General features: G+C 27.9%; 9 protein-coding genes across 10 annotated transcripts in view; 5 read left to right on the top strand and 4 right to left on the bottom strand.

Moving 5' to 3' along the window:
• The window catches only part of LOC124430098 (28S ribosomal protein S22, mitochondrial), a 1,363-nt gene extending 652 nt beyond the window's left edge, over positions 1 to 711 (bottom strand). The window contains exons 1-2 of the mRNA XM_046976207.1: positions 497 to 711; positions 1 to 427 (exon numbers count right to left, since the gene is read on the bottom strand). The exon at positions 1 to 427 is cut by the window's left edge and continues 46 nt beyond it. Of these exons, the coding sequence (XP_046832163.1) occupies positions 1 to 427; positions 497 to 596 (527 nt within the window). The 5' untranslated portion in view covers positions 597 to 711. The remainder of the gene's footprint in view (positions 428 to 496) is intronic.
• Positions 712 to 842: 131 nt separating this feature from the next.
• LOC124430099 (gem-associated protein 2) lies at positions 843 to 2,593 on the top strand. Of its 2 annotated transcripts, XM_046976209.1 has the most exons (6): positions 843 to 1,029; positions 1,196 to 1,361; positions 1,445 to 1,529; positions 1,605 to 1,763; positions 1,846 to 2,136; positions 2,419 to 2,593. In XM_046976209.1, exons 2-6 carry the CDS (start codon positions 1,258 to 1,260, stop codon positions 2,512 to 2,514), a joined length of 735 nt encoding a protein of 244 aa, XP_046832165.1. In that variant the 5' UTR covers positions 843 to 1,029; positions 1,196 to 1,257; the 3' UTR covers positions 2,515 to 2,593. The 2 variants fall into 2 exon arrangements, with proteins under 2 accessions (XP_046832165.1, XP_046832164.1); XM_046976208.1 differs by having other exon boundaries at positions 843 to 1,361.
• Positions 2,594 to 2,674: 81 nt separating this feature from the next.
• On the bottom strand, positions 2,675 to 3,835 carry LOC124430100 (ubiquitin-like protein 4A). The gene is made up of 3 exons (XM_046976211.1): positions 3,552 to 3,835; positions 3,145 to 3,250; positions 2,675 to 3,026 (listed from the first exon to the last, which is right to left on the bottom strand). Exons 1-3 carry the CDS (start codon positions 3,597 to 3,599, stop codon positions 2,731 to 2,733), a joined length of 450 nt encoding a protein of 149 aa, XP_046832167.1. The 5' UTR covers positions 3,600 to 3,835; the 3' UTR covers positions 2,675 to 2,730.
• Positions 3,836 to 5,029: 1,194 nt separating this feature from the next.
• LOC124430136 (eukaryotic translation initiation factor 3 subunit H) lies at positions 5,030 to 6,320 on the top strand. Its single transcript, XM_046976281.1, has 2 exons — positions 5,030 to 5,417; positions 5,494 to 6,320. The coding sequence occupies exons 1-2, from the start codon at positions 5,155 to 5,157 to the stop codon at positions 6,239 to 6,241; spliced, it is 1,011 nt and encodes a 336-aa protein (XP_046832237.1). The 5' UTR covers positions 5,030 to 5,154; the 3' UTR covers positions 6,242 to 6,320.
• A 164-nt stretch (positions 6,321 to 6,484) lies between these two features.
• Positions 6,485 to 7,981, bottom strand: LOC124430137 (NAD-dependent protein deacylase Sirt4-like). Its single transcript, XM_046976282.1, has 4 exons — positions 7,726 to 7,981; positions 7,312 to 7,591; positions 6,915 to 7,197; positions 6,485 to 6,840 (listed from the first exon to the last, which is right to left on the bottom strand). Exons 1-4 carry the CDS (start codon positions 7,757 to 7,759, stop codon positions 6,490 to 6,492), a joined length of 948 nt encoding a protein of 315 aa, XP_046832238.1. The 5' UTR covers positions 7,760 to 7,981; the 3' UTR covers positions 6,485 to 6,489.
• Positions 7,982 to 9,051: 1,070 nt separating this feature from the next.
• LOC124430138 (40S ribosomal protein S6-like) lies at positions 9,052 to 11,253 on the top strand. The gene is made up of 5 exons (XM_046976283.1): positions 9,052 to 9,192; positions 9,591 to 9,795; positions 9,881 to 10,026; positions 10,274 to 10,474; positions 10,567 to 11,253. Exons 1-5 carry the CDS (start codon positions 9,187 to 9,189, stop codon positions 10,765 to 10,767), a joined length of 759 nt encoding a protein of 252 aa, XP_046832239.1. The 5' UTR covers positions 9,052 to 9,186; the 3' UTR covers positions 10,768 to 11,253.
• Positions 11,254 to 11,453: 200 nt separating this feature from the next.
• On the top strand, positions 11,454 to 12,923 carry LOC124430139. Its single transcript, XM_046976285.1, has 3 exons — positions 11,454 to 11,715; positions 12,192 to 12,407; positions 12,574 to 12,923. Exons 2-3 carry the CDS (start codon positions 12,218 to 12,220, stop codon positions 12,771 to 12,773), a joined length of 390 nt encoding a protein of 129 aa, XP_046832241.1. The 5' UTR covers positions 11,454 to 11,715; positions 12,192 to 12,217; the 3' UTR covers positions 12,774 to 12,923.
• LOC124430140 lies at positions 12,830 to 14,918 on the top strand. The gene has a single exon (XM_046976286.1). It carries the CDS (start codon positions 12,970 to 12,972, stop codon positions 13,147 to 13,149), a length of 180 nt encoding a protein of 59 aa, XP_046832242.1. The 5' UTR covers positions 12,830 to 12,969; the 3' UTR covers positions 13,150 to 14,918.
• A 719-nt stretch (positions 14,919 to 15,637) lies between these two features.
• Positions 15,638 to 25,000, bottom strand: part of LOC124430141 — a 26,507-nt gene continuing 17,144 nt past the window's right edge. The window contains exons 2-5 of the mRNA XM_046976287.1: positions 22,705 to 22,844; positions 19,569 to 19,721; positions 18,964 to 19,122; positions 15,638 to 17,630 (exon numbers count right to left, since the gene is read on the bottom strand). Of these exons, the coding sequence (XP_046832243.1) occupies positions 17,596 to 17,630; positions 18,964 to 19,122; positions 19,569 to 19,721; positions 22,705 to 22,843 (486 nt within the window). The 5' untranslated portion in view covers position 22,844 and the 3' untranslated portion in view covers positions 15,638 to 17,595. The remainder of the gene's footprint in view (positions 17,631 to 18,963; positions 19,123 to 19,568; positions 19,722 to 22,704; positions 22,845 to 25,000) is intronic.

Consider the following 25,000-nt stretch of genomic DNA (forward strand, 5'->3'; position numbering starts at 1 on the left):
CCTCTTCTAGGATTATAGACTTGATTTAGTCTTTCTCGTTCTTCCCATTTCGCATACCTAAGCGTTCCATCCAATTCCCTAATTACTATGAATTTTTCCCTATCTCTTACACCAAAACTTATATCCGTAAAAACGTATTTACTTGTATCAAATCCCTCTAATGCTTCATCTTTACTTAATATCACATTTATTTCTTTTCTCGTCTGTACTACAGGAGGCATTTGCAAACGCTTATGGGCTCTCTTTTTTCCAAGATCCAAAGCTTCTTCTAATTGTTTATCGGTCATAAATTTATATTCAGGACATTGTAATCTTTTACCAGTCAAACGTTTTCTAACAGCCTTCTTATAATCGATTCTTGTTAATAACTGCAATATCTCTTGTGTCTCCTGATTAAAAAATATTGGTGCCGGATCAGGTTCCTCGCCTATGGATACAAATTTTAACATATTTAATAAAATTTTATCAGAAAATATAACCTAAATAATTTTCATACCCGTATTTAGTTGTGATGTATTTGATGAATAAACACGACATGTTAAAATTCTTTCACAATATGATCGTCTAAATATCTTATTTATTGCACGCGAAAACATTATCACTATTTATAAATTATTAATATTTAAAAATATATTTAAAAGATAATAATGAAAGCGTAACAATTCCAAATTCGTGATTCAGTGATCCCAACTGTGCAATGAAAGTAGTTACATAGATACGACATTCCTTTGATTTATTTTCTTGGACCACATCGATTTCTCTAACCAATTATCGATGACCGTCACTCATTTCTGATTGGTTGTTGTACTATAGATGCCATTTTAATTTTATAACCTTTATTTTAAAGATATATTTTTCTTTTTTTTTCTTTTATATTAAACTATCATAGAAAATAATCATTTAAGAATTAGTACTTTATACACATTTGTTGGAATTTTCAATAATTCCAACTAATTCAATATCACAGGACCGTACGATTTCTATACGAATTTATGATAGACAGTACTACCAAGTTTGCACAGAATGAATGTATGAAAATTTTGTTAGACAACAAAGAAATTATTTTTATATAGATAACGTGTTTCATTTAAATCAATTTAATTAAAAAACAAATTTTCACTTAAGTTAAATATATATGTAAATAAGTGATATTACGACATTAACGAATTTTTCAACAAAGAGGTATACATTTTAGGGATAATATTTTAAGTCAATTAAAAATTGAAAATACATCAATATTTGTAAAGAAGAAATGAAATGGATTCTTTAAGAGAACCAGCATTTTATGTAGGTAATATCGATGAAGATATTGATCTCAAACAACCTCCACTTTCTGGAGGAGACTACATCAAGCGTGTAGTGTAAGTATTACTGCATTAATTTATATACATTAACAAGATAAAATATATTCATATTTCTTCATCGTTTTATTTTCTATTTCTAGAATAGAAGCTCAACAATGTGCTGACGTAGTAGTGGCTGATATAGATCGAGAATGTTTGAAGAAACCTACAGTATATGTTGAGCATGTAAGTCAATGCAATACTAATAAATTACATTTAACATAGTATTATTTAAACATCACGAAATAAATATAATAATAGTTGGCAGGATGTGTCGAAGCACCACCATGTCTTGGACCTACTAGTGATTGGCAAGAACGTCAATTAGCAAATTTTAGAGATTTAAAATTGTACGTTATTCAAATGAAAGATGAAATAAAAAAATTTAAATGCAAATGGAAATCTCAAGAGATACAAGTGGTAGATAAATATATACTTTTTTGCATTACTAAAAGCATAATATAGATTTTATTTAAAAGAATAATTGTGATTACCATTTCAGCCTAGTATAGATGATCAACGTGGTTGGATCGCTTACTGTTCTGAGGAATGTACCAATGAGAACAAAACTTGTAGTCCAACATTGACAATACTTTTACGTATGAAACAACCATTAATAGAACAAGTCTTGGAATATTTAGTTGAGTATGTACAAACACAAGGAAAGATTGAATACAAAATCGGACAATGGCTCTATGCTTTATTGGTTGTTTTGGATTTACCATTGAATCCTGATACATGCTCCTGCTTACGTTCTTTGGCAAGGGCATGTTCTGTTATTAGAGCAAATTCTGTAATATATATTTACTTACAATATTTTTCATTTTAAGAAAAGTTCAGTACGATTTTCTTCTAATGGGAAGAAAAAAAAATTAAGATATTTTATAAAAACAAAAATCTCTTTTAATAACTATACTCACAATTTTGGCATTGATTATAAATTATGTTAATTTCAGTAAAAGCTTAATATAAAATGTAATATATAATAAGATATGCTTCAATTACTGAACTTTTCTCGAATCGTAAATTTTTATAAAAATTACACGTCTAATGCTACACATTTCTGTTTATTTAGAAAAAGTTGGAAGAACACGAAATAAGAGCACTAAATTTGTTCATATGTCTGGTAGCAAGATATTACCGTCAAGTGGATCTTGCTGATCCATATTAGATCATTGTTGTAAACGTATATTCTTTCTTTCGCAATTGTACCGTAAAACAATAAAAAAGAAGAAATATAAAAGAAAAAATTAATTAACATTTCCCGATGATATATATGATATTTATCTTTCTTAAATACTATCGAATGTGGGGTACAATGAGGCAAGATATCGATTAAATAAAGTTATATTCGATTGATAAGCGATATTGCAAAATTGAAATAATCTTAAGCTATATTTTCTTGGTCCTGTAATAATGCTGTTGCGAATCTTTCCAAGTCGTCGTAACTAAGGTTATTTACTTTGTTCTTCAAGTCTTTTATTAACTCATTAACGATTGATTCTGCTTCAGATTCTGTATAATAATGCCTTAAAACTCTGGTAACCTCATCTCTCAAAATTTGTGTTCCAGTTTTGTGATAAGATTTAGCCTCACTTGGTCCTTCTTCTGCTTTCTTTATAACAACTAAGTTAAGTCTACTTCCATCCTTAATTGCTGGATAAAAACTTAATGGCTGTTCATCTAAAATCGAATACGACTGATAATAAGATAAAATTTCCTTTTACATATGTGTATGCGTGTGTGTACGTGTGTTTATATACACATATAAATTTTTAAATGCAATATTAAGTCATCTTACCAGCCAATGTTTTGCCTGTAAGCAATAATCTTTGTTGTGGTACCTCAATGCCTAAAAGGTCACTTAATTTATGTTTCAGTTGTAAGACAGTTTCTGTTGGCATAATCTGAAACAATGGAATATATCATGCACGACAGACGACATAAAATACACGACATTTCTTCTAAATTAGCATGAATTTCTAATCAAATCAATTGAAATAAGATTATGTGTGTATCTATATATATACATATATATATATATATATATACATATATGTGTATATATGTATATGTATATGTATATGTATATGTATATGTATACGATATGTAAATGTATATATATACGTGTATATATATATATATATATATATATAAATAAGAAACATAGTAAAAGTTTACAAAATTTAAAATATTTGTATCACTCACATCGATAATATATTCTTTCCCCTGAAGTTTTTTCACGATAACTTTCATGATGCGTATATTTAGTTTATTACCGCGTTAATAAAGCAATTCAAGTTTGGTTAAGTCAAATTTGTCGAAAGAACAAAACTTTAAGCGATCCAGATAAAAATTGTATCATTTTATTTAAGAGGTTATATTTTGCAACGACGACGACTAAGACTCCGTTATACACTTTTTCCGTCTTTTCCAACTACAAACGAACACGATGGTATTAAAACTGTTCAACCAATATCGCTCGAGACGTATGTGACTATAGCGACGATAGCGGAAAAAAAATGAACTAAAAATGCGTTAGGAGAATCCTATCCCTCCTCTCGATCCCTCGTATCGATGCGTGTACCTCTGTAAATTACATTTGCCCCTCGCGCCATGACCGCGCGTAAATTGAAAAATCTGAACTGAAACATCAGTGAATGCATAATGATCTACTGTAGCCACAATAATGATCTCGTATAAAAAAACTTTTGTCATTCAAATGAATTCCTTAATAAACAAAATCGAACAAAAATTGCATTCATAAAAATTCATGGCGTAATTGCAAAGCCGTAGAAGTTTAAACCTAAATACAGAGTGATTGAAGCGCTACCTGGTAGTAAGTTTCAAAAAACTTATCTATAACGTTAGACTTTAGAATAATCAATAATTATTCATTATTTATCATTTTGTGATAAACAAAATTATTTCTTTATTTATTGGAGGATATATTTAACCATTAACATCTCAACTGATTATTTATAAAAGTGACGAATCAAAATCGCATACTTTCAAATCAAATAACATTCTTTTATAAAGATAAATAACATTCTTTGTCTCTGTCTCTCTGTCTGTCTGTCTCTCTTTCTCTCTCCCTCTCTCTCTCTCTCTCTCTCTCTCTCTCTCTCTCTCTCTCTCTCTCTGTACATGCTGGAGAATAATACAATAATATATAGATATATTAAATATAATAATATTATACTGATAATACTATAATGACATATGCAAGCAATATTTGATCTTACAATGATGTTTATTATAACACAATATATTTTTATAATATTAATATATAACAATTAATAATAAACGATTAATCCCTTTGACGACCTACTCTAATTGTACATTGACGAATTATTCTGTAGAATGTTATGAATCATTGACGAATTACTTCGTAGATATATGATGAACCATTAACTAATCAATCTATAGATACATCATATATCCTTGACGAATTAATCTTTGGTCACGTGGTAAATCATTGACGAATTATTTCATAGAGATGTAAATCATCGAATCAAATTGAAAATATTATTCAATTCTACTTAATTTAATCCTCTTATATAGTTTTATTTAATTTGTTTTTTTACAGATTAATTTGTAAAATATAGAATGAAAATTTTTCTTTTGCCACGAGATAGCGCTTAATCGACATATTAGTTACAATACGATATTTCTATTGTAAGGAAACTCTATGACGGTTTTTTTCCCCATCATCGGCATGGGTAGGCATTGTGTGTGAATCTGAGTGACAGACTTCGATAAAAGTCACGTTTTTCGTAGCTTATAAAATCTATTATTTCTTTCTATCAAAATGGCTTCAAGAACACAATCAAGAAGAATTCCTGAAGTAGAACCACGTATAGATTATGTTCAATGCGATGGATTGGTTGTAATGAAAATGGTAAAACATTGTCATGAGGAGTCTATGAGCAACATGGAAGTTGCACAAGGTGCACTTCTTGGTTTAGTTGTACAAAACAGATTGGAAATAACCAATTGTTTTCCTTTTCCTAAAAATGACGAAATAGCTGACGAAGAGGAATATCAATTAGCTATGATGCGTAGACTTAGATGGTATGTACAAATAAATCTTGTAATATTGTTCAAATTATTTATATTATATATCCATTGTATTTCTTATTATATATAGGGTTAACGTTGATCATTTTCACGTTGGATGGTATCAAAGTGCAGATGTTGGTAATTTCTTAAATGTATCACTTTTAGAATCACAATATCATTATCAAACGTCTATAGAAGAATCTGTTGTGCTTATTTATGATACTGCCAAGTCGGCGAGAGGGTTTTTAACTCTTAAAGCTTATCGTCTCACACCACAAGCTATACAAATGTATAAGGAAGGCGAATTTACTCCCGAAGCTTTACGGGCACTTAAGATCGGTTATGAAAGTCTTTTCGTTGAAATTCCTGTTGTTATAAAAAATAGTAATTTAACAAATATTATGATGTCAGAATTAGAAGAAATGATTCCAGAAGAAGAAGGCACTAAATATTTAGATCTTGGAACTGCTACAGTATTGGAAAATCAATTACGTTGTTTAATGGATCGTGTAGATGAATTAAATCAAGAAGCTATGAAATTCAATAGATATCAACAATTGGTTGTTCGACAGCAACAGGACAAAAATCGATTGTTAGCAAAGAGAGCTCAAGAAAATGCAGCAAGAGCTGCTAAAGATGAACCACCACTTCCCGATGATGATATCAATAAAATAATGAGACCATTACCAGTACCGCCAAGATTAAATCCAATGATTGTCGCAGGACAAATTAACACTTACAGTGAACATATATCACAATTCTGTGCACAAAGCTTAGCTAAATTATATATTACACAGAGTCTTCAACATGCTAAAGAATCCAAATCTTCCAATTGATGAAATAACAATACACACGTCATAAATGATTATGTTATTAAACATTTGTAATGAAACATTAAATCTATATTAAATATCATATAATAATTTTTCTAATCTTGTCCATACATATTTAAAAGGTAAACATGATTTCATAAAATATTTACACGTTAACAGTACAAAAATATTTCATTTGCAAATTGTAAATATTACAATTTAGTAAGAGTACGATTTTAAGAGCAAAAAATAAACAACATTAATGAGTATGGTTAAGAATAAACTTTATTTTTTATAATTGAATTATTAAATCTACAAGCTTTAGGGAGTATATATCCACATCTTCCTTCTATTCTAATAGATATATCATTATCAGCTCTAGTTTTACCAATATTTACTAATATTATAGGTTTTTTAGCATTTAGAGCTTGAAGTACTATTCTATAACCAGAAAATGTACTTAAAGATGTTCCTAAAATTAATAATGAACTCGATTGCTCTACTATATTTTTTACATTTTCTACAACATGACGAGGTACATTATCGCCAAAAAAGACTATGTCTGGTTTTAATACACCACCACAATTTCCACAAGGTGGAACATTAAATTCTTCAGTCTCTTGCTATAAAAAATTGTATGAATTGTTATAAAAATACATATATGCGTAACATCTATTAAATTATTATCAAAAAATACCTGAGTTAAATCTACATCTCCGTCAGGCCTTATCATTTCGCTATGACTATTTAAAAGTGGATTGAGTTCCTTAAGAATATTTTGAAAATTAGACCGTTCCATTTTATGATTACAATTAAGACACATTACTCGAAAAGCTGTACCATGAAGTTCTATAACATTTTTATTTCCAGCTTTTGTATGTAAATTATCCACATTTTGTGTAACAATACATGATATCTTGCCAATTTCTTCAAGATCTTTTAATACTTTATGAGTATCATTCGGTTGAAACGTTGAAAATCTATGTTATAAAAATTTCTATATGTATTCAATTATAATATGCTTTGGAATTTATTTTATTAATATTGAAAAAAAAAAAAAAAAAAAAAAAAAAAGAAAAAAGAATAATTCAAACCTAGGCCATCCTACATAATTCCGTGCCCAATATCGTCTTCTAATAAATTCATTAGAACAAAAATCTTTATAAAGAACCGGTCTTCGACTGCTTCTAGCATAAATACCAACACCTGCAGATCTATAATCTGGAATTCCACTTTCAGTGGAAACCCCAGCACCGGTTAAGACGCATATTTCATTGTTATTTTCTATAAAGTTTCTTAATTGTAATATATCTTCTTGTCTGACAGGATTGGATACAGGTACAAATGTAAATTGTGACATCCGACATGTTTGAACTATAACGAATTTATATTAGTTACATAACCGATAATAATTTATAATAGTAACACAATTGATAAAGTTTTCGTCGTTTTAAAATCAATAACAATAATAGCAATGTATTATTTTATATCGATTTAAACAGACTTACATCGTAATATTTGTAAAAAAGATGACGGAAGCATTTTCAAAGAAAACAAAATTGTATTAGTATATAATTCACTGTCAATATATAGAAATCGTATAAAATATTTCAATGTTCTTTAGAAATTTTTAGATCTTATTTTATACATTTGCATCTCATTGGTTTCCATTCCACATTCACGAATATACACAAACATACATTTAATAACAATAAAGGTAATCTTAACTTTTATGTCACTATGTTAAAAAAGAAAGATGTTATATATATACATATATGTATATATATAATATATGTACACACACACATATATATGGTGATTTTAAATTAAGTAAGAGAATAATAAGAAATTCTTTTCTGTATGAAGTTTTCGTATATATAAACTATACATAATTAAATATTTATAAATCATAATTTTACAAAATATTATTCGTTTAAAATATTTACAAAAGGGATCTATCATAAATAGAAATTTATTATTCAATGTACAAATTATTTCTTTTTTTTTACACCACGAAATAGAAATTAAAAAAAAATATGTTAGGTAGGAAATTGTTTAGTAAAAAAAAAAAAAAAAAGAAAAAAGAAATAGATTTATCTATATGTTGACAATAGTGATTAATAAAATCTTTTTTATTATTATATTTATTATTATATTGTATATATTGATAATAGATAAAGAAATTAATATATTTATTTTGTAATAATAATTAATATATTTATTTTCTTGCGCATGCGCAATGAAAACAATTTAACTATCCTGGTGATAAACGTGACGTCATATCGATACAGTGAATAATACTTTAATACAAAATCTGAATCGCTTTCGTTGATTATAGGTAATTAGTGTATTTTTTCTAACTTACATCCCTTCTAATATATCAATCGATCTTTCGCAAAATTTTTTTTAATATATATTATTCACAATTTGGAATGTAGTCACGTTTAAAAGATATTCATAAAAATAAAATCTATTGCTTGGGTTACCTACAGTACTAACTTTTTCAATATAATCAAATCAATCACTTTTTCGAAATCATTTTTTAACTGGTATTATTAGAAAATATAAATAGAAAAGGTGATATTCTTGAAAACTTATCACTTAACAATACTAAATAATTAAACATTTACTATACAATACATACAATAAATATGATGATAAATTGCAATGGGTACAAAAATGATACTAATATATCATTTTTATGTATACTTAATATATTATTATTAATAATTTAAAAATGTATATAAAAATTTTTTTTTAGTAAAATTAAATTTATATTAAATATATCTCCATTATTATAGGTATGTGATAGTTCAACAACGTCGCTAGAGAGCGTGGCAGTCATGCCACACGGAAGCTCACAAGCCAATCAGAAAGCAGCGTTGCAATAATCTGAAAGATATCCGATACATTTCTAGTTAATGGTCTTTCTCGTTCACGGCTCTTAGTGGTATTTAGATTTTATCACAATGAAGGTACGAATCCAATAATATTTTCGAGATCCATCTTCCCTTAAACAATTTGATTACTTTTAAAGATATTATAAAGGCTCGCGTATATTTCTTTCACATTAATAATTTTAACAAAGTGTGTTTTCATATTTGATACAGGTTATTCAAATCATCGGCGTCATATGTTGCAGCCGCTATTCGTGATTGTTTATTAGTGTTAAAAGTACACGATTATATATTTCTATGTCTCATACAATGATATATTATTCGTTTAAGATAATGAATTTTCGATGTAATTGTTTTTCTGATTAAAATTATTACCGAATTGACGCACTGAGAATACAATTTAATCTTTTACGTTTATAATAAAATTTTAATTGAATTTTCCTTGAAGTTAATCATTAGCGATTGTTCTTTTACAGTTGAACGTATCATTCCCGGCTACAGGATGCCAAAAATTATTCGAGATTTCGGACGAGCACAAGCTCCGAATGTTTTACGAAAAACGAATGGGAGCAGAGGTAGAAGCTGATTCTCTTGGCGATGAATGGAAGGGATATGTAGTACGTATTGCTGGTGGTAATGACAAACAAGGCTTCCCTATGAAACAGGGTATTTTAACTAATGGCAAGTATTTTTAAAAATTTCATTTAATATTCTATATATAACTTCCTTTGTTACAAGGATAAGGTTATAACAATGCTTTTAATAGGTCGTGTACGGTTATTACTATCAAAGGGACATTCTTGCTATAGACCCAGACGCGATGGAGAAAGGAAACGTAAATCTGTACGTGGTTGCATCGTCGATGCGAATTTGTCGGTACTTGCCTTGGTAATTGTGAAAAAAGGAGAGCAGGTAAGATAAACATGAAAATGCTATATGTATCCATGTTGTGTAAGGGTGTACACAAGAGTGATAAATAATCTTGAAGTACTATCGTAGGCATGGTAGATCAATTATCGTTTTAATTTGGGAAACTGTTCCATTACTTTGACTCTTTCTCAGTGTACTAACGAGACAATTAAAAATTCATATAAATTATTTCTATTATTAAATAATTAGGTATGTTATTATTATTCTATTAATATTTATTTTTATTTAGGAAATTCCTGGACTTACCGATACGCAAGTTCCGCGTCGTTTGGGACCAAAGAGAGCTAGCAAAATCCGTAAGCTTTTTAATCTTACAAAGGAAGATGACGTACGTCAATTCGTCGTTAAAAGACCTGTTCAGAAAGAAGGCAAGAAAGAACGACTAAAGGCGCCTAAAATACAACGTCTAATTACTCCATTGACGTTACAGGTATATTAAAAAAGAAGAAATATCTATTGACATGTATTGAAATTATTGAGTCATTTAAATTATACTAATTTATTTTATTTATATTTTTACAGAGAAGAAGACATAGGCGTGCATTGAAAAAGAGGCGTTGCTTGGCACGCAAGGAGCAAGCTGCTGATTATGCTAAGTTGTTAGCTCAAAGACAAAAGGAGGCAAAGAATAGACGCAAAGAAGAAATTAAACGAAGACGTAGTGCTTCTATGCGTGATTCCAAATCATCGAGTCAATCTGCGCCAATAGCAACGCAAAAATAAAAGAAAATTTCAAATCCATTGTAAGGAGTATCTATAAGGTATTAAAGATAAGATATACTCTGTCTATATAATAAGGTAGAATTAAGATAAGAACTTTAAATTCTAATATATATTATAATTTGAATTTGAATTTGAATTTATATATCTAGGTGTAAATACACGGTATATATAAATTATATATACGTAAATCTTATAAATTGCATATTCTGAACCTTGTTAAATATTTACACAGATCTAAATAAAAGTTTATAGATATGCGGAATAATAGGCTTAAACAGAAGGTCTAAAAGAAGAAAAATTTTAAGAAGAAAGGTCTAAAAAAATTATAACTAATTTATAAATTAATTTTAAAAATACATTGAAATATGCAGCTATTCAGCCGATTAATACTTGCGAGATTTACAATTAGATTTCAATATATCGTGAGATTTTTGTTTGTGAATAAACTATTTTCAAAAAAAAGCTTTTTGAAAAATTCGAAAAAGATATGTCCTAGATTCGTCTTTAAAATTGTTTTATCAGAACTACTGAATAACCTTTAATTAAAAATAGAGAAGTTTTACTCGATGTATTTATATGTGTACATATCGATATTCGAGTCGATATATACAACGATGTTTTCGATATTTTCACTCTCGTTTCTCATTGGTTGAGCGTCTTATGACGTAATCATCGTACGTAGAAATCCAACGAAATGTTTCCGCTCTACTCAACCCTTCCTATTTATCATGCCCCGCCCAATACAACTTGATCTAATACACCTTTCGATGTAACTAAACACATTCCAACATGGTTCGGTATGTAACAGCGTCTTATGTGTCGTGTGTACTTTATTAACTGTTATAAGTGTCCTTATATTTACGGAATCAAAATAAATTGATATTATTTATCAAGAATACATGTATGTATTTGCGAATTTAAAAGGAGAAGACACGAAAAGGATCTATGGTATGTAAAATCGTTATCGATGGATTCATAGCATATAATTTGTTGTTTGCATTACTCATATTTTCAATTTTTAGTTTCGTTCTTTTAATAGAAAACAAACGTAAAAGTTGAATTAATAAGTAATTATTAATATTAATTTATTTTAATAATGTTATATATATATATAATATTTGAGATGATTTTTGGTATTAAGAGAATTAGTACACGTTGAACGCCACGCCTTAGGACGCTTCGTTTACGCGTAACTTCATCTTTATTGAGTCTCAAACATTAAAATATTTTAACCGTTAGGTTATGATAACGCGATTAAGTTTTAAATAAAATGTATGTTATTTTATTAAAGATCATATATTTTTTTATACGTGTTTTTTCTTTTTTTTTTTTTTATCATAAATATATATATATGCATATTTGTTTAAGATTTAATCACATAAATTTATGTACTCAAGAAGTTTTCCTTTTTATTTCTTTTTCAGAAATAACTAGGTCTTAAATTTATAAAATGTCCATTCTAGACGAGCGTGAAGAATACCTGAAGAATCCATATTTTGTAAAGCACGAATACGGAGATTTCACACCTTTTTATATTACCATCACCATTTGTTCCGTAATAGGTGGATTTATATTTCTTTTGAATATTGTATTCTGCTGGTGTTCCCGTCACAGAGCTTATTGGCAAGATCGTCATACTGGTAAATCTAAAATTTATTGGATAATATTCTTTTGTTTCTTTATATGATTATTATTATTATTATTATCTTTAGGTTATGTTTTATATTTATTCGTTGTTTATATGTGGTCTCATCATATAGGTATATTCGATTATAGACATAATTAATCTGAGTTTATTTTTGTTAGGAAATCGATACATTCAATCTTTGTGGACTGTATTGCCACATAAAACTCCACCTCTGGATTTAACCGAATTAGAATCCATTCACACTACACAACCGATAGTTAAGTCTGAAGTAATAGAATATCACGATACTGAATCTCAAGGAAAAGGTTCTAATTCGCAGGAATACTTGGAAATGCATAAACGTGAAAGTGAAATTTAATTTAACTTTAATTTTAATGTTTTATGATTGAGAAACGTATGTACAAAAATCAGAGAATATTACAAAGATTTAGTATTAACATAGAAACACATTTTGTGTTTCTTATTTGTACAAAGTAGAAAATAATATTGAAAGAAAAATTGATAGATTTAAAAAACAAAATTTTAATCGAGAAGTCGCTTAAAATTACTGCACAATGAGTTTACACGTGTTTTGGCCAGCCAGTGCCTGTTTAACACTTTTTGTAGTTGGCGTTATAATGATATTACTCAAATATGGACCACGTATTTGTAAAGTACGTCATGAATCTCTTCCTTCTGACCAAGAATGGGAAGGAAAAACCTACTCGCGTAAACTTTCTGTTTCTATAGCATAACAGAGAAACATTTTAAAATACTTTCTAGAAATATATAGGAAAGATATATAATTTACTGCTTTTACAAAATTCTCTTAGAGAAATAATTGCACAATTATGGATATTGTTATTAGCAAACATAGTTCAAAGATCTCTCAATATTATGAATATTATTTTCTTATAGGTAGTGAGAGATATACGTTCTATTACATACTTTAATTCCGTCCATTTCTGTATTAAAGAGAATCTTACACACATATATATATATATATATACTACATTTTTATTAATTTTATATAACAAACAATTTTCTCTTTTTGAAAGATCTTTTTTATATTGATATACAAGTATATGTATTTTATTTGAACTTTAAAAATATTAATTAAGGATGTTTGGAGTTAAACCAAAAGGCTTCACATCTTTAATAGTATAAAAAAAATTCATGCAAAAGAAATGACTTTAAAGAAATCTCTAATAATAGTCAAAGCAAAGATAGTATTTAAATCCGTCCATGATTTTATATTAATAAATATGATGTAGTTTGCATGACCTATTATATTTAGGATATAATATATAAAAATATTTTGTATTTTTTATATAGCCAATTTTTTCATTACGAATAAAATGCTTTTGTTTGCATAAACATTCCTTAAACATAATTTTTTCATCATAGGAATAAGATTATAATTATAATATTAAAATAATTTTATAAAGAAATGAAATATATAAGCACATACGATATTATATTTAGATTTTATATATAATATTTAATTTTTATTGACAACATTGGATTTTTGTTACATGTGTAATGGTTACATGATATTATTTAATAAGTAGATACATTATACAATTTTTTTTTCTTTTTTTATTATGTAATGTCAATTCATAAATAAATTCAGTGATGATTCAAATAAACTACAAGATTTACTCTAGTCAAGAAGTTAGAAAGAAATAATATTTCTTAAAAAGTCATAAAACAGAAATTAAATCTTATCTCACTGAACTAACTATTCGGTTCAATCGATTGAATAAAATTTGATTGTGTTCGTGGCAGTGGCTAAATGCTTACTGCATAATGCAAAAAAAAAATAATAATGATGATGATAATTTATTTATAATAACGAGCTTAAACTATTTTAACAGAGTATCAATGAAACTTGACGGTAATCGAGCATGATATCGATAATAATGTACTTGAAAATTTTCGTCGATTATAATGTTATAGATTTGCAAAGCGAACAATAATAATAATAGTAATAATAATAATATTATTAATAATAATAATAATAATAATAATAATAATAATAATAATAATAATAATAATAATTACATATCGAAATTCTTATTCTCATGTAAGGAGAGAGAGAGAGACATTAAAAGTCTAAATTCTGTTTACTATCATCGAAGGATTTGAAAAAATTAATTTTTCTAATTATTTAACGTATATTTTCTATTAATGCTATATTACAATGCGGTTTAAAACACAAAGAACTTTCTTTTTTATTTTTTGTTCTTTTCTTTTTCTTTTTTTGTTTCTTAAGTTCCATACACAGAGAAGTCAAGCATGATATTTTTAGTTTAATACTTAATAGACACGCTTAATGATAATAATAACTATATATAATAATAATGAGCCCATAGAGAACGTATAATGTGTATAATGCTATCTTAAATTCTACTATTTCAATAAATTTTATTTTTAATCATCACGATGATATGGCGTATATATATATATATATATATATATATATATATATATATATATATATATATATATATATATACGTTATCTACACGATAAACTATGATTTTTGATCATGCCTGTGTACACTCGATATATATTTATTTCGTAATCGAGGCACGAAAAATGTTACCAAAAAGGCGTACTCGACTTTTGTATATTTATTTATTTATTTATTTTATTTTATTAATTACTTATTTTTCCTCTTATTATATTATTTTTTTTTGTTTTCGTTTTTAAAACTTTTTTTTTTTTTCCTTTTTTTTTCTTTTTTCTTTTTTTTTTTTTTTTTTTTTTTTTTTTATTGTAGTTGTAATTGTTGTAGTTGTAATTGTTCTCGTAACCGACGAACTTTTGTATACACATTTAGACTTAAAAACAACATATATCGATCTCGTCGAGCTTGGAAAAAAACATTTTGATTTTCTATAGTTTCGGAAAAGATGTTTTATAATTCTTAGACGCCATTCTTGACTCCAAAAGGTAAACATTACCATGGCCGAGAGATAGTATCGAGAATTATAAAACTTTTCGAGACAATGTAATATGTTCATTTGATTTTTATGCTCATCGGCTTTTCTTTATTTATTTATTTATTTTATTTTATTTTACTTTATTTTATTTTATTTTATTTTATTTTATTTTATTTTATTTTATTTTATTTTATTTATTTTTAAAATTTATTTTATTAATTTATTTTTGTATCCTTAGCGAGTTCCATTCAGAGAGAGAGATATACGGGATATAATTATTTTTTTTCGTGTTTTCTTTTTTTTTTTTGGTTTTCTATTTTATTATTTTTTATTTTATTTATTTTTTTTTCCAACGATTGTGAAACTTTATAGAAGAGACACTTGTGTTTGCGTGCTTGGGTGCGTGCGTGTGTGCGTGTCAGCGCGCGTGTATTTATGTGTGTGTGTGTTCGAAAAATAGTGAGAGATATTAAGAATACATATCGCGGACAATGTAACCATGTATTACGAAGATCGTGCATATTATTATATAAAATATACACAATCATTTTTTTAAACATCGACACACCATACAGCTATTCGGTAAAGTCGGAAAATATTTTCAACATGGCATTTTCTTCCTTTCTTTCTTTTTTTTTTCTTCCTATTTTTATTTTTTTCTTTGTTTTCCTTTTTTTTCTTTTTTTTTTTAATTTTTAAACCGATTTTAAGTACCCCGTTAAATTAAAGTTAAAGGAACAGAAGAAAAAAAAAACGAAATATAGATCAGTAAAAAAAATTAATATCGTGCTTAGAATTGTGCTCAATATGCTTGTAAATTATCGAATGGGATTATTTATATTTTGTATTTCTTTTTTTTTTTGTTATACATAATTTTACCTTTTTTTTTTCTTCCTGCTTGACTCAGAGAAAAGATGTGTCATGATTAACGTCATAAAAATGTTATATATATATATATATATATATATATATATATATATATATATATATATATATATGTACAGAATGGGCCAAAAGTCCTAAGGCGTGTCCAAAAGTTCTAAAGTGATTATTAAAAATCAATTGGATTCCTTTACGAGACCTTTTAGGCTTCTAGTTAGGCTTCCAGTTTTATAAGCTGAGCTTGTAGTTTTACAATCTTAAAAAAAAAAAAAAAGAAAAGTTAGCCTATATATAAGAAATCTCGAAAAAGAGAGTAATTGATTTTTAAGATTACTTACGAACTTTTGGCCCACTTAGAGATTTTCAGTCCATTCTGTATGTGTGCGTATATATATATATATATATATATATATATATATATATATATATATATCCGAATATATTCGAAATATTAAAAACTCGAATAGTCAAGTAGATTTTAAGATTTTATTGAGGGATACTTAACGGTGGTACCTCTATCTCTCTATCTCTTTCTCATATCAAATAACGTTTTTGAGAAATTCCCTCTTAAGAAAAAATAAAATTAATAATTAATTAATATATATATATATATTATATTAATATATATATTATATAATATATGTATTATATTATATAATTATTTGTTGAAAAAAATTGAAGAAATTTTAAGAAAAAAGGAAAAAAATATATATATATATAAAATGTATCTCGCAGAGTAAGAAGATTTGGCCACGAAAATGGAAGAGTTGATCATAATTGTATGTATAGAGAAGCAGTAGTATCCTATACGATCGACACGATTAGTATAAGATAATAATAATAATTCTCTTTAATGTGATATCGTGAGAGTTTATTTTTTGATTTTTTATTTTGTTTTGATTTCTTTGTTTGTTCTTTTTTTTCGCTTCTTACGTACGCGTTTAGGATATCAGGTGCATTTATCGATTTTTTTTTTTAATGTCGACCATTAGATTTGTTTATTAGACAATCGGGAAAATTCGTTTCTGTGTTGTTTTGTTTGATTTTCTTTTTTTTTTTGCTTACGCAACAAAATTGTACGCGTACACAGAAACGTTTATTTATTTATTTATTTATTTATTTATTTATTTATTATTATTATTATTATTATTTCAACCGATCGACGACAATGTCTCGATCGTAGTAAGTATACTCGCGATTTATTAATAACGACATTCGTTAATAAAACATATTTATATATATACGTCGAAGAGGAAACATAAGAATGCAATTTATTTTTTTTTTTTTTGTTTTCGTTGCCCGTCGTCGGATTTTTACTGATCGCCATGTGTTTTACAAAGGGACACGGTACGTTTGAACGAGAAAATTATCTTACTGCTTGCCCGACTTCTTGTTCGATCGTTCGCCTGTAAAAAGATTAGAAAATATTAAATCTATAATATAATAATATAATGATCTATAATAGATATATACATATAGATCTCTAATGATCACATAATGATATGAGATATATAAGATGAGTCAATAGATCCTAAGTGATATTAAAAGTCAATTATTCTTTTTCAAGACATTTTTTAGACAAGTTATCCTATGCAGATGTACTAAATTTAAAAGAAACTTTTTTACTAAATTAAAAAGTACTTTTTTTACTAAATTAAAAAGTAGCCTAAAAAGTATCGGAAAAGAATAATCAATTTTTAAAATCACTTAGAAATTTTTGGCCAATGCAATATTATATATCACTTTATATTAAATATATATATATATATATATATATATATATATATATATAATATATTAATAAATTTGTAGAATTGAAAAGACATTTGATTGAACACATACGTAATAATAGTAATCATTGAAATTCCGATTGATAATAAAAATTTGATTATATATGTATATTTAATTTCTTTTTAAGTAAGGAAGAGAAAGAGAGAAAGAGAGAGATTATGCTTAAGAGAAGAGCATTTTTGCGCATCACGTTTGCCATTCGTTTTGTCCATGACCCCGTAGAGACATTTCAAGAAGCTATCTTTAACTCTTTCAATGCCGCCATCGAGTACACTCGATGAAGAGAGGATAGAGGGAGAAGGGTCCCTTCTTGTTATCGATGTGGGTGTTGCTATCCTCCACTTCTTCATTGAGTCGAACGAACGCCGAATATTTATGTTATTTGTCCTGATAAAATCTCTCTTTTTTTTTTCTCTCTCTTTCTCTGCTTTTTCTTTCTTTTTCCCTTTATTCTAGGTATACGAAAATGTTACTCAATTTATTTATTTATATTTATGAAAGGTTTGCAAAAAGTAGAGCGTTTAATAATTTATTTATTTATTTTTTTCTTTTTCTTTCGTGTCTTTCCATTTTGCATGCACATATGCACAAGCATACACAAATCTATTACTATTTAATTTATTTATTATTATAAGAGAGAGAGAGAGAGAGAGAGAGAGAGAGAGAGAGAGAGAGAGAGAGAGAGAGAGAGAGAGAGAGAGAGAGAGAGAGAGAGAGAGAGAGACAGAAAGAGACAGAAAACTTTTTTTGAGTAATATCATTATTAATATATACCTATTAATAATTTTTTTTTTCGATTCTTTTTCATTTTGGTGTATACACAAAAATGTTATTTAATTTATTCATTTGTATTTATATTTGGAAAAAGTTTTTTTCTCTCTCTTTATTTATTTATTTATTTATTTATTTATTTTTTTTTTTAATTAGGAAACATAAATACATATATACCTCCTTTGGTAGATTTCTTGGTATTGGTCTCCGGTTTGCACCTCTTCGTAATCAAACGCGTCTTCTCGCAAGTGGGATCACTGTTCGCCTTCAAATTATCCACTCTCGTCGATAGTTGATTCACGCATCCGCTCCATGTGCCCTTTTCGTACCGACACGCTACTCTCCCCGCCACGCATATAATCATAGGACCATAAACTCTGTTATCGTTATTCTTTAGGAGAGATTATTAACGAGGGATTACCATTAACATAATATATCGATTTTCGAAAAAAAGAAAAAAAAAGAAAAAACAAAAATCATACAACTTTTGTATCGTTGATCAATGTATATATATATATATATATATATATATATATATATCAAATAAGTCAATGTATATATATATGTTAATATGTGTGTGTGTATATATATTATAAAGTTTCAAAAACTCTAGCGTTAACAATCTGAAAAGAAAATTAGCTTAAAAAGTTAGAACAAAAAGTGTAATTAATTTAAGAAAGAAAAAAGAAATTTTGGAACTTTTGATTCAACCCTATATATATATATACACATACACACATAGATATAGATACATATGTATAATCGAGATTATGTGCTTTTACCTTTCTTGCATTTCTTCTGAATAGTCTTAGTCTGTTCACAAGATTTGTCTCCCTTTTTAAGACTAAGAGTTCGGGAACGAGTGTTGGTTTTTGAATCGCACTCCGACCATTGACCCTTGACGTATCTGCACGAAGCGGCGCTGCTGCCGGATGCTGCATCAGAGATGCAAAACGTCAATAGAGATAATTGGAGAGCGCGGCCGGATCAAGTGGATAGAGAAACTTGGAAGAGCATAATATATATATAACAACGACGATAGCGTCGTCGTCGTCGTCGTCGTCGTCGTCGTCGTCGTCGTCGTCGGTGGCGACGGCGTCGTTGGCGATGGCGGCGGCCTTAATTGCGAATGAACGTGCCTTCATCGTTCTCGTGCGTTACCGATAATTGCACTCTCACACCGTTGCACGTTCAAACCATAAACGGAAACTGTCGCGACGTTATTACGATGGTAATTGAAATTCGTTGTAAATTAACCGTCCATTTTCGATCGCATCGATACTAAACATGACTTTCTAATCGTATTAGAAACATCCCATTCTTATAGAATATTTTCTTTGATATCTTGTATTTAGAAATTTTATCATATGCAAATTTTGTTTGAATATTAGATATCAAAAAAAAAAAAAAAGAAAGAAAAAAGAACGATTCAGATAACATTAATTTTGTACGAATGGTAATTGAAATTAGTTGTAAATTGACCATCCATTTTGGTGGTCACTTCTCGATTACGTCGATACGAAATTTAACTTTCTAATCGTGTTTGAAACTTTACTTTCTTCTTAATTAGACCCAACCCTTGAAAGACTCCTATCATGGAAGACATGAAACTTGGCTTTCTCTGATCGAATTAGAATTTTCCTAATTGAAACTAATTTCTTGGATGGTTTTATTCATACTATATTATTAATAGAAGAGCAACATATTTTTTTTTCTTCCTTTCTCTTTCTTTTATATATATATATAAACAGCAAACAAAATTACGATTTAGATTATCAGTAATGACAATTTTATTATAAAACAAATCTCGTGTATTTTTAATTATGATCCAGTAAGAAAAAAATTTTGTCATAGTCAATTCATTTTCTTATATTTATAAATGATTGTTTTAATAAAATCTATCTTTTGCTTGGTATTAATCAGACCATCGGCATCAACACGAACATAAACCATCTCTTTTCCGTTATCTCGAAAGACACTTCGATTTCCGATGGATCGAGCTTTCTGGCGTAAAAAAACATGAGAGAGAGAGAGAGAGAGAGAGAGAGAGAGAAGGGAGCCATTGATATGTTTATATACCCGAAGGCTCGATGCGGCACAACACGGTGTACCTCGATCGATTAAGCACAGAGAGCTTTTGCGGTCATGGAAAAAGCTCTTGTAGTAAGAAAGAAATGAGATAGAAACGAGAGAGAGAGGAAGAAGAGGAAGAATATTTTAGATATCACGATTTCTTTCTTCTTTTTCTCAGTTGAATGATATTCCAGCAACTATATTTTCCTTTCTCGTTCCTTGAGAAAAAAGAAGATGGTAGGAAGATGATGGAGAAAAGTGAAAAAAAAGAAAAAGAGAGAGAGAGAGAGGGAGAGAGAGAGAGAAAGGGGGTTAGGAGAAAGAACGATGATGTACAAAGAGAGCTTTCAAGCAAAGTCTCTTTCTCGAGAGTCTAACGTAGTATATATGTATACGTAGGTATAGGTAGTATAAAGAGAGCGTACGCTTAAGAGCTTACATTTATTCTCTACGTCGGTTTCTTCTCTTTCTCTTTCTCTCTCTCTCTCTCTCTCTCTCTCTCTCTCTCTCTCTCTCTATCTTTTTTTCTCTTTTTCTATTTTTTTCTTTCTCTTTCGTTTGATACCTATGTACATAATACCGATTCCTTCGTATATATCTGTGTGCGTTTGAAGCGTAAACGATCTTTCCTTTCGTACTCGGATTATTTGGAAATGAAAAAACATATCTGTGATAAATTGCCATAGAGATTGAATTATAATGTTATCGTGACTACGAATTTGTTATATATACGTATATATAACATATATATAATATATATATATATTATATATTATATGTGTTATATGGGCTAAGTGATTAATACAGACGTTATGAATAACGACAAACAAAATCGGACAGTATCATAAATTTCAATATCTCGGTTGCATCTTTTTAAATAGTTTTCTATAATCCATTTTTTCATAGTATTTGATTTTATTTGTTATTATTCATAATGTCTGTATTAATCATCTCTTTCCATTATATATATATATATTTATTTATGATAACCTTTTATAAGCTTTTAAGTGTAAGTTCTCTTTATATATTAAGGTATACTTAAATATTTAATTCTTATCAATCCAAGGATATTGTTAATTAGAAAAAAAATTTTGAAAAGATTTTAATACGCGTAGATCATCTTTATAATACAATTGGTTATTATAATAATGTAAAAATTTCTTATAAAAAGCTAGATATATAAGAAATAAAAGAGAAATGTAATTGGTAGATAAGGGTTTAATTATCATCTCGTGGCTAATGAATAGTATTATTAATACAATTACGAATTTATCAACATGCAATGACGACACATATAGTAAGTATAGTTATGAATATTTAATTCTTATTAACTTCAAGAATATTATAATTACAAAGGAAATGTTGTTAATTAAGTATTAAAATTTTTAATGCTTCAAAGAACATTTTGATATATGTATTATAAGATTTATTAATAAAACATATTTTTACGTATTATCTAAAATACAAAATATAGAAAAATAAAGAAAAAAATAATTGCAATTTTAGCGTTCCTAAAAATGACTTTGATAAGGATTAAATTATCATCTAATGACCGACGATTATATACGAAAAGATTAAATAGAAATCGTTAATTGGCCCACGATTATTGTAATCTGGTCTCATTGAGGGATCAAGACAATTCTTTAGATTATTATTAATTCAAAAGGATCTATGTATCTTTTTCGAGAGAATACACTTGTCGAGATATTGTAGGGAAAATGAAAAGACTGGATTGAATATTTCAAGGAAAATCTCAAGGGAGCAACATCTCTCTTTCTCTCTCTTTCTCTCTCTCTTTTCCTTTTTCTCTCTTCGAAATGATTAATTAAGGTTAATGCTTCATACCTCGTTCCTTGGTGCCACGTACAGTTCGTACAAGGATCTCCTTGTCGTTTTCCTCCCAAAACACAGATTCTGGTCTGACGGTGCTGACGACCATCGACGTGACGATGAAGACCGACGCTAAACTCCAACACAACTTCATTCTGTCGACCGATTCGTTCGTTCATGAAACAAAAGAGAAAAAGTGTAACTAAATGTATAGAAAAGTGAAAGAGCCTCGTTAAATCTTGCCTTTAATTAATACGAACTTTAATTATTACGTACGCTTGAGACGATCTCACAACCTCTCTCAATTCTTTTTCTTTTTCTTTACGTCGACAAAATTCGACCAGAAAGTCTTTTTATTGTTCACTCTTTTCTCTTTTTTAAACAAATAAAACCATATTATAATTACGTGAATTTTTGTGTTTTGAAATTGATGAGAATGAATGATTACAGTTATGTATAGAACTACATATGTAGCAATCAAATTTCTAACGTTTCCTATGATATTAAAAGTTTTTCCTTGAAAAATACCGTATATCATTTACATTGAATTATCTTTCAATGTCTCATTAAATAGATTTATAGATATGAAACACGAGAATATTTGAAAAGATTCTCGGAAAAGAAATTTCACGGAAAATAAGATAGTTTACTTTTTATTAGAGAAAAAGAGAGAGAGAGAGAGAAAAATATTTCGTTTTAAAATAAAAAAAAAAAGAAAAAAAAAAAAGAAAAAAGTTAAAGAAAGTATCTTAAAAATGTAAAAAATCTTTCTAATGTATTTCTCAATCAATTATCATTCCTTTAAATTTATATTAGTACTAAATCTAAATTACAACCATTTCAAATCATTTCAAAGACCTTGAATGCATTAACAAAATAAATGTTGGTTTATATTAGGGGAACCGGAAAGTAAAGTCGCTTCCTTAAATTAAATTCAAACGATTAAATTTTTTACAAGTTTTTATTTTTAATCACAATCAAATATCGACATGCGCAGAAACGACATTACTTTCCGGTCCCCCTAATATATATATATACACATTCATCCGATGTATATATATATATATATACGTCGGATGAATGTAGATAATGTATGTACTAATTAATAGGGAAGTGCGAGGGCGAGAAAATGATGCCGAAAGTGGTGTGTCGTTTTACTACAAGAGGAAACGTTCGTCTGCCTCTTAAACATATTTAGTCACGCCGTGCCGCGTCATCGAGAAGATTTTTATTCGAGAAGATTGCAACCGATTGCGAGAATCGTACTAATACGAGTCTCGACGACAACGACGTGTCTCTACGAGTGTTCTTTATTCGTACAGGATGGGCCAAAAGTTCCTAACTAATTTTTAAAATCACCCAACTACTCTCTTTCAGGACTTTTCTTTAAGTTTAGCCTCCTTTTTTTTCCCCCTTTCAAATTGTAAGATTACAAGCTCATTTTATTACTGATCTGAATAAAAAATATCAGCTTAAAGTTATCAATGAAAAAAAAAGGCATAATTGATTTTTATAAATCATTTAAGGAATTTTTGAGTCAACCTTATTTTAATTTTATGTAAAAATAAAAAAAAGCATAGGAGACGAAATCCATTCTTTTTTTTCTCGATGGTCATTTCGATGAATTGAAATATTTTGTTTTGTTTATTTATTTATTTATTTTTTGTTCTTGTTTTTTGTTTAGAGTACATACATTATATACGCTAGACGAACTATGTCATAGGTCGATGTTCTTGTATTTGGCTAACAGGGCTAACAGATCAGGCTAACAATAGTGATTCCGTACTACTTTACATATAGAATAGTTGTAATAAAAGGATCTTATTTTTTCAGCCTAATCGAATAGAAGATTTATTCTGGCAGAATTATCAATTGGAATTTCATTTTAATTTAATTTAATCATTTCTTTCTGACCATTCTAATTGATAACATAATATCGTAAATAATTTATTAATTATAATTTCATTTAATTAATCCGATCGTTTTTTTTTTTTAATTGATCTAATCGATAAAAATGTCCACGATAAAATGTAGTCATTAGCTATTTAAATAATTTTATTATCATACATTCATAATGTTCATTGGTAAAGATGTCCAATCAAACGTTCAGTAACATCGATACTACTCGTAGTATCTTTGCACTTTTGTATCTCTTCCACCCTCTATTCTTTGTATGTTCATTCGAAAAAAGAAAAAAAAAACGGTGTATCGATAACTTTGACCTGATTTTTCTACGAAATCGCTCTCGTTTGCCCCGATAAACTAAAACTTCTATCGATTAATTCGTCATTTCGTTTTATTCATACACACA

The sequence above is a fragment of the Vespa crabro genome, chromosome 17, assembly GCF_910589235.1.
Source record: "Vespa crabro chromosome 17, iyVesCrab1.2, whole genome shotgun sequence".
Classification (NCBI taxonomy): Eukaryota; Metazoa; Arthropoda; class Insecta; order Hymenoptera; family Vespidae; genus Vespa; species Vespa crabro.